Source organism: Ochotona princeps, chromosome 5 (assembly GCF_030435755.1).
Source record: "Ochotona princeps isolate mOchPri1 chromosome 5, mOchPri1.hap1, whole genome shotgun sequence".
NCBI lineage: Eukaryota > Metazoa > Chordata > Mammalia > Lagomorpha > Ochotonidae > Ochotona > Ochotona princeps.
The window spans coordinates 69,099,235-69,108,082 of NC_080836.1; the positions used below are offsets into that span (position 1 = coordinate 69,099,235).

The window sequence follows — 8,848 nt, forward strand, 5'->3', positions numbered from 1 at the left end:
GCTAATGCGGTCTGGTCTGGGCCAGATACGCGCGTTCTTTTGCCGGGTTAAGGGAGTAGAGGGGCGGGGGTTTCTGGACTTACCGGAGCAGTTCCAGCCGGTAGGCGTTTGGCAATCACTTAAGGAGGTAGGGAAAGCTGCGAGCTTCACCGGGCGAGCTACAAGGAGTAGCATTACTGGCAGTAGCAGCAGCCAGCAAAAACCCTCGCAAAGTGTCCAGCTGCTGCACTGCCGCGGGGACTCCCACAGCACCATGACTAGTTCGCACAACTCTGCAGCAGCAAACGGCTTCCGAGCAACACAGGATCGCGGCAGTCAGGCAGCGGGCTACTGGGCATCCCGCGGACGGCGGTGGCGGCGGCAGTGGCACCCGGCGGGGAAGCCGCAGTCAAACCCAGGCATGATCTCCAGAGTTTCAGCAACATCCAGCAACCCGGCTCAGTCCCGGGAGCCACAGGGTGGTTCGCTGCGAAACTGCGCCGCGGACGCGGCAAGCTGCTGCCATAGGGAGTGGGCCGGGGGGGAAGCCGAAAGCCCCGGGAGGGTGCAGAGGAACCGAGTCCAAGGGCCGGAGGAGGGGGAGCCCGCGGAGGCAGGGTGGAGGGAATCAAAGCGCCCCGCAGCCCCGCAGCCGCCTCTCGCGCTCTGCCGCCCGCATCCCTCTGGCGTTTGGGAAGCAGCAGGTCCTTAGCCCGCTCGGGGTCACGTGGGAAGAGGCAGCAGGGCTCTGATTGGCGGAGCGGGATGCAGGTCCCAGGAGGGAGGGGTCGGCGAGGAGGTGCAAGGAGGAGGCGGCCGCGGATGCCACAGATGGGCCAGCTCGCCAGGCGCTGGCCCGAGAGGGGCTAGGCGGGGACGGCGCGAGGAAGCTTCTCGGCTTCGGGCTGGGCGACCCCCACACTGAGATGCCACTGGCCGCGCAGGCTGCGCTCCAGGACGCCCCCTGCCGTGCGCGGGGCTGGGACTTGGGCCCGTCTGTTAGTGCGTGGCTGGCGGCTGCGAGCGCCCGCCGCTGCTGGGTGGCGCCTCCTCGGAGCTGCAGATGGTGGGGGTGGACGTGGTGGAGGAGCCGCCGCAGCGGGGCAGGAGGCTGGAAGGAGAGAGGCGCTCGGGCTGCGGGGACTTGCCGCATCGGGCTGTAAGGGACCCGGGCGGGGAAAGTCACAGCCCAACAGCCCAGGGACTTTCGTCTGGGGAGTCCCAGGGAGAAGGAGGGGGTGAGAGGCGACGTTTTTAAGAACTGCTCAGGTTGCCCGGAAGCAGCAACGTTTCTCCGCAGGAGCCTGCAGCCCCGAGGCTGCTTGCTAGTCAGCAGCCTTGCGGGCTGTCTCTCCTTCCAGCGCTCGCTCGCGCTCGCTCTCTCTCTCTCTCTCTCTCTCTCTCTCTCTCTCTCCCTCTCCTCTCTTCCCCTTCGGTCCCCCAGCAGCTCTCACCCCGTACGGTGGCCGAGGGCTCTGGCCCAGCACACGCTCCTTTCCAGCCCGGAGTCTTTTGGCGTGGCCATCAAGGGCGACGCGTTCAAATGTGTTTGGAAGGTCAGACCTCATTCCTCGTTCGGGACTAGGGACGCGAGAGAGAAAGCACAGGCTCTTTTGCATAAGCAAAGAGGTGCGTTGTGCTGCGCATCCGCTAGGAAGCTGCGTCCTGGCCAAACTGGCTCCCCTGGACCGCCAGTGGGACCGTGAGCCCCTGGCGTGGTCTTTGGGCCGCTGCCGGATCGCTGGCCACCTGGGCGAGGCGAGGAGAGGGGGTGTCAGTCGGCAGGAGCCCCTGGCTCTATGCGGTCCCATTTCTTTCGCTCCAGCGGACACCCGGCATCTGCGCAGCGGGACCCGCCTTCTGCTTGGTGCATTCTTTGCACAGTTAGGCACACTGTTTAGTCTAATGGCATTTTACTCGCTAGGTCTGAGAGCTCAACGGGACAAGAATAGGAGGGGAGCGCCTTTCTGCTTTGACTTGGGTCACCAATGCAGCCACGGTGTTTTGGATGGCCTGCAAGGAAGAGTTTTCTTTTTGTGCAATTGATTCAAGTGATTCAGGGCAGCCCCTTATCTCCTCACCCTTCTCTTTCGCCCTCTCCTCCATCTCCTTTCTCTCCTCCTCTCCTCTCAGAATTCTCTTTTCCTCTCCCCTCTTCCCGCTTCCCTTTCTTCTCTGTGTCTCCACCCCTTCTGTTTCTTTCTCCTTAAACGTCTCCCCCACTCCACCCTTTCCGCCTTTGCTGAATGTGCCATAACATTGTTTGACAGCATCTAACAGGCAATTAGCGTCCGTTCCAGTTCCCTTCAAAGCGGCACTGTGTGTTGAAAGCGGGGACTGCAGGTCCTTTGCAGACACCAGCAGGTAAACAAACTAAGCCCCAGGAATCCTCTCAAGGACTTTAACCTCTAACCTCCTCCTGCTCCCCTCTTTTTAACTTCTCCTTTGAGAGAGGCGATCCTGCAGCACCTCCCAGCCTCTGAAAGATCCGCTTTTCCCCGGTGTGAAACCTGTGCCTTTATCTTGCCTCTTTGCTCTATCCCAGGACTACCTCCCCACCATCCGCAGCCCCCACCATCCGCCCACCTCCGCAGCTCTCTCAGTCTGTGTCTCTCACTCCTAGCAATTAGGTAGCGGATCCCAGCGTTCTAGGTGGTGGCATCTCGCTCCTCACCAGCGAAGACTCCATTAAAATAGATCAATTTGACCAGACGTTGGAGGCAGCAGAAAATTGGCTTCTAGACAGAGCGACTAAATTCTTTAAGGAAACGAAATGCCCATTAGGTGTAGCTGCCAACGGATGCCGCAGAAACAAAGATTCGGAGATGTCTTTCACTGCAGCCTGGCAGGCAACAGAAATGTGGGCTTGATGTGGATCGCGATTTAACAGCTCCAAAGCACAGAGCGGTAGCAAGGCTGATGTGGTGGCTAATCAGGTTTATGCAAAATAAGTCAAGCTAGAAACTAAAGGCAAAGTCTTTGAAAGTGTTCATGCAGTAATTATGGTGATAAAAGAGGACCTGCTAGGATTTCAGGGCTTGGCTGTATAAGTAGGATTTTACAGAACCTCTTAGCAGAGGAAAACTGCTATTGAATTTTCTGCTAAGTAAATTTTTGGCATGCTTTCCAATAATATATACTCTTCCTGAGACATTTTGCCCAAAGTCACTTAAAACTCCAAAGGAGTTAATTACTGGTTGTGACTGGTTAGCAAATGTAGTTGCCTCCACAGAGGTTCGTTAAATTATTAAACAGTTTGAACTAAAGCCTTTCCAACGGGAATGCGGTGGTTTTGCTGTGCTTACTATGTACTTAGTGCTACAGTGCTACTGAGAAGCAAATTCTGAAACTGGCAAGCACCACCAAGTGGCAGAAGAGCATCGCTCAGTGAGCATAGCTCTCTATTATTGAATATGTAAATAGAAATGTGTACATTATCTAGGTTCCTTGTTAGGTACCAAGAAAATGGACTGACACTCCATTTCCTTGCAGTAGATTGGGTTAGTGATTGTGTTACTGCTTTGACTTTTTCTCAACAGGGTCAAATCAGTTTACTTATTAGAATTACATTTTAAGCTGGATTTATGAATTACGTTTTGCCTTGTTTATTATGATTACTAGTAATATCATCTAGTCATATTCAGCTTGTGGAAAATTCTCATTTTAAAATAATGAAGACTGTTACCTTTCCATAAATCTGAGCTGAAAAAAATTATTTGGGGCATGCGATTCTAGAATTAATAGAGACACAGAGTCATATGGTCACAATTTAAAGTAGATAGGATCGATTTTTTTTCCCAGAAAACTTTTTTAGAAGTTCTCCACCATATGAATATGTCAAGAATATTGCTCAATGTTATTAGCTTTTCCAGCAGAGAAGTTTCCAAGACAGGTCAGCGACAGCAAGGCAGTGTACAAATGAGAAGTTGTGCTCATCTGTCTTTCTACTTTTAAGCTGTGTTTGCCAAATATGTGCTAGGCTTCTAGTGTGCCTTCATACATATCAGTACATTAGACAGTTTCCTAATCTGTAAAATGTGGATTATAATGTGCTCCTTCTGGGTTAAAAAATAATGGAGAAAAATGCATGGTTCAATATTAATGATAGTGGGGGGAACTCCTAGATAAAGAAGTGAATGGATGAGTCAATGAGTAAATAAATGTATTAATGTGTGTAGTTACATTTAGAGAGAAAAGCAATTAAGAATGTACAAATGAGGGCCCGGCGGCGTGGCCTAGCGGCTAAAGTCCTCGCCTTAAAAGCCCCGGGATCCCATATGGGCGTCGGTTCTAATCCCGGCTGCTCCACTTCCCATCCAGCTCCCTGCCTGTGGCCTGGGAAAGCAGTTGAGGACGGCCCAATGCATTGGGACACTGCACCCGCGTAGGAGACCCAGAAGAGGTTCCAGGTTCCCGGCTTCAGATCAGCGCGCATTGGCCTGTTGCGGCTCACTTGGGGAGTGAATCATCGGACGGAAGATCTTCCTCTCTGTCTCTCCTCCTCTGTGTATATCTGGCTGTAATAAAATGAATAAATCTAAAAAAAAAAGAATGTACAAATGAAAAGGATGAATGTGATATTGACATAAGTTGATTTTGATAATGAAAATCATGTGCACATGCTACTGTATAATGTAATATTTTCTTCCTTAAAATTGCTACCCTACTTCAGATACATAAGTAAATAGAGAAAATGACCCAGATCATCCTCATCTTAACTTTTGTAAAGATAATATAAAGAACATACTACATTATGATATAGTAAATGTATGATAACATGATGAAATACCATTGATAATGCTTCAGAGAAATCATCTTTATTTCTGGTGGTCTTTTTCAATTTTTACTCATTTTTTGACTTACTTTGGAGATCAGACACAAACACACACAGAGAAAGTTTCCATCTGTTGTTTTATTTTCCAAATGCTTATAGCACCGAAGGCCAAAACCAAGTTTCTGGGAAATAAGTTCAGGCCTTCTCTGTCCTGGGGTGTGCATCAGCAGGAAGCTGGCATGGGGAGTGGAATTGGGACTACAGCTCAGGTTCTCCAATATGAGATACGAGGATCATAACAGGTGATGTAATCACCAGGCCAAACACATGCAACTGGCTGACTTTATGAAATAGGTCACAACTAAATTTGTGTATTCTGCATCCTTTTCTATAGCTAGTTAGTAATACACACAGCAAGTTATCATTTAAATAAAGAATTGCACAATGATGAAATTTTGCTATGTTCATTATTACCTTTGTTCTTTCTGAATTATTATTATTAATTTTCATTTTTGCTTAGGTTTGCAATGTTGGCATTGGAGAAACAGTGGGCATTGAGTCAATCAACTGGAAAAATTAGTGATGAACTGACAGTATGTTTAGCTGCTTGCATCCCATATTGAAATGCTTAATTTGGGGTCTCAGCTAATCCTGCATCTTTGTGAAAAGGCTGGAAGGAAGGTGATGAGCCAAGATCCTGCTGCCCATGAATTCCCAGCTCCTGACACCCTAGGCTCTGTGGTAATTTGAAGAGTGAACAAGTGGATGCATCTTGTTTCCATCTTTACCTCTGTCTCTCCATCTGCTTTTCTGCCTCTGTTGAATGAATGAATGAATGAATGAATGAACTAAGTATCACCCTGAGCCTTGGAGTGAAACAGGGCACTGGTATATTTTTTAAATGTTTTCCTACTGATTGTGGGAAACAATCTTGAATGAAAGCCATTTTCCTGGGGAGAAGAGATGAGTAGTAGTTTCTTTATTATGCAAGCATATGCTTCAAAATGTAAAAATAATGATGTTTTTTGCTTAAACCTTCAAAATATACCTCTTATGAAAAGTACTCCCTAAAATATCTAATCAGAGCAAAGCAAATGACTGTTTGTTTCTAGTCTCCTCAGTTTAGAAAAAGGAAAAAGAAAATCACTGAAAGACCTAAAAAAAAATGGTTATCTCAGTACAACAGATGCCAGTTTAAAACCCACAGATCTATTTTTTCTTTTGCTATCATTTTTATCATAGCATGATTGTAGTGCTAAATCTATTAATTTTTAAATTATTTATTATTATTTTTTTTTTTAGCGAGGCTAAGAGCTAGAATCAGTTTGGGTTGAATCTACTTTTCCAGGTCTGTGTGGACTATTCCTTGGCTTAATGAAGAGTTAGCAAAGGTAGTTCTTTCCAATTTGTGTTATTAACATCATCCAGTCTTTTAAGTTTTGAGCATAGAGTCATTTGTTTCTCACAATGCTCTTCCATCACTTCTCTCTCTCTGCTATCTGTGACATTGAACTTTTTCATGTTGTGACAGTGGCAAAGCAGGTTCCTCAAATGGTGATTTTGTATACTGCTTTGTTGCTCTGTCTGCCCGCGCTTCTTCTGTTAGAAGGAAGAAGGAGAGAAAAGAAGGAACAACTTGAGAAATATTTCATAGAACATTGCTAATTTGTAGCTTCACAATATTCATTTACATGATAAAGTCTCTGGAGAGCTTGGCAGCAAAATAAAACCAAAACAGATTAAATAAAACTAAGTACCTTGTCAATTTTGTTGAACTTAAATTTTCCAATATTCGATCATGAAATCCCATTTAGCAGAAAAACACAGTAATGAACTTTAATTGACTATGGAAATGGGTTTCCTTGTAACACTAAATTTGTAACAATAGCTAAGTGTGGCATTATAGAGAAGAGGGCTGGTCATTCCTATTTCTCTCTAGAAGCAGCAGAAAAGTGGATTCACAGTAGGACGATGATCGTCTGCTCCAGTAGTGTAAATGTTCCACATTTCTTGTGCTTCTAAGCTCCTTGCTATTATAAACCCTCTTTGGGAAGAAGATTAAAATGTCAGGCTTTTCTGTACCCCATCATGTTATCACTCTCTGACTCCATTATATGTTGAGTAAAATCTAATTTTGAGTAAAATCTAAATTAGATTTTACTAGTGGCGATGGTGTCAGGTAATAATGCTTTCTGGAAAGCTATCTTATATTGTTGATTGTGCTACAGCATTTAAGTAGGAAATTTCACAAGATTTTAAAAAGCATTTAATGAGCTTATCTGTATCTCTATATTTGTCTTTTTCCATAAATCTCACTAGTAAGGTATTTGGTGTCTTATCCGAGCTTCTGATATAATACTGTAGTGAACTGGATCTTTGGTTTGCCATTTACTCCTAGTTTGTACAAAAGAGTTCATTTTATCCCTTGGATAACAAACACTTTGTGCAGGAAGAGAAAGAACATGATGCGGAACACCAAGAGAGAAAATTGGCAGGTTTTCAGAGAGACTGAAATCTGTAAAATTATAGTCATTGGAAGTTAAAGCAGTCTCTCATTTAATCTTCTCTGGGTATCTTTATCTCTTTTTTGTATTTTATCTTAATTATTTACAGTTCTTTTTTCATGTAGACCAATTTTCTCTGCAACTGACATCTTTATATTAGATACATTTATAAATTGTAGCTGCTACATTGTATTTGAACTGTACATTATATGTATTTTATTGTAAGATTGTGTATGTTTTAGCTTCCTCTTTTCTTCTAAGAATTATTTATTTTTATTTGCAAAGCAGAATTACAGAGAGAAAGAAGAAGGGAGAGAGATCTTCTCTCCATTGGTTCACTCCCCAAATGATCACAATTCCCAGGTCTGAGCCAGGAACCAAGCTGAAGCTAAGAACCAAAGACTGCATCTGGGTCACCCACAGGAGTGGCACAGGTGCAAATATTTGGACCATCTTTTTCTGCTTTCCCAGGTGCATTAGCAGGGAGCTGAATTAGGGCAGCTGGGACTTGAACTGTTATCCACATGGAATGCTGACATTACAGAGAGCAACTTAACAGTCTGTGTCATAATTCCGGCCCATATATTTTAAATTTTAGTAATCTATTAATAGAGAAGATTTCTACGGCAAGTTCTTTAATATACTACTACTTTATTTTTAAATTTCTGTAAATTCTTCACTTTGTATTTCATAAATCCATGTATAATTTCATTTCTATGTATACTAATTAATCAAAATACAGTGAATTTTAAATATTTTTTATTTCTTCTCAGTTATCACATGTTATGTGCCAAACGTGGAAAATACTTTATACAAAGTGACGTTCAACAGATTTTGCTGCATTAAATGCTAAAATCAAGCACATTAATCAACACACTTCAGAAAGAATGCACCTATTTATGTTAACACTGGGAAGATGTTTATGAAGTTTCCTAGGGAAGAGCCTGAGCTGAGAAGGTGCAGGTGAGAGCACCATAGGGAGTGCCTGAGTTAGGGCCTCTCACGTGTGGGCTTCTGTAGTCCTACGAGACTTAGCTGTTTTGAATGCTGTTAGCATTTGTGTCTTTTGGCTATACTTGTGTCTTTATGTTCTACTATCTTTGCATTTAGCATCACTTCAGTAGTAGATAATAAACTATACAATTCATCAAGCCATAAAACAGATAGATAAGTATAGACTTGATATGAAATTCTAGGCGTTCAAATGTCATGAGCAAGGAAAAAAGTATTTAAAAGTTGGATGGACAGAGATAACCCCTCAGACTTGTTTTTTTCTTGATATATACATGCAAAATATGTAAAGACACACTAATGCAGGCATATGCATATGCAGGTACATTTATACATACATGTATAGATATGTATCTAGCATATTATCATATGAACATGGGTATGCATTCTTATATGAAAGACAACTCAAACCACGGAAGTTATCTAGCCATCCTGTTTTTCCAGCTGTCAGATCTTGCTACACAGAGACAACACAGCGATTGCTGCAACTACTTTCTTTCATTATTATTTTAAAAAATATTTTGAATTTATTTTTTATTTATTTTATTTTATGATTCAGTTTCACAGGTTCTGAGATTTC

The 8,848-nt window shown here is 44.0% G+C and overlaps 1 protein-coding gene across 2 annotated transcripts in view; it reads right to left on the bottom strand.

Moving 5' to 3' along the window:
• Window positions 1-630, bottom strand: part of TMEFF2 (transmembrane protein with EGF like and two follistatin like domains 2) — a 255,318-nt gene extending 254,688 nt beyond the window's left edge. Inside the window, exon 1 of one of the 2 annotated variants that reach the window (XM_058664238.1) lies at window positions 84-630. In XM_058664238.1, coding sequence (XP_058520221.1) covers window positions 84-255 — 172 coding nt within the window. In that variant the 5' untranslated portion in view covers window positions 256-630. The remainder of the gene's footprint in view (window positions 1-83) is intronic. The other variant, XM_058664239.1, reaches the window with a different exon arrangement.
• Window positions 631-8,848: the final 8,218 nt, after the last annotated feature.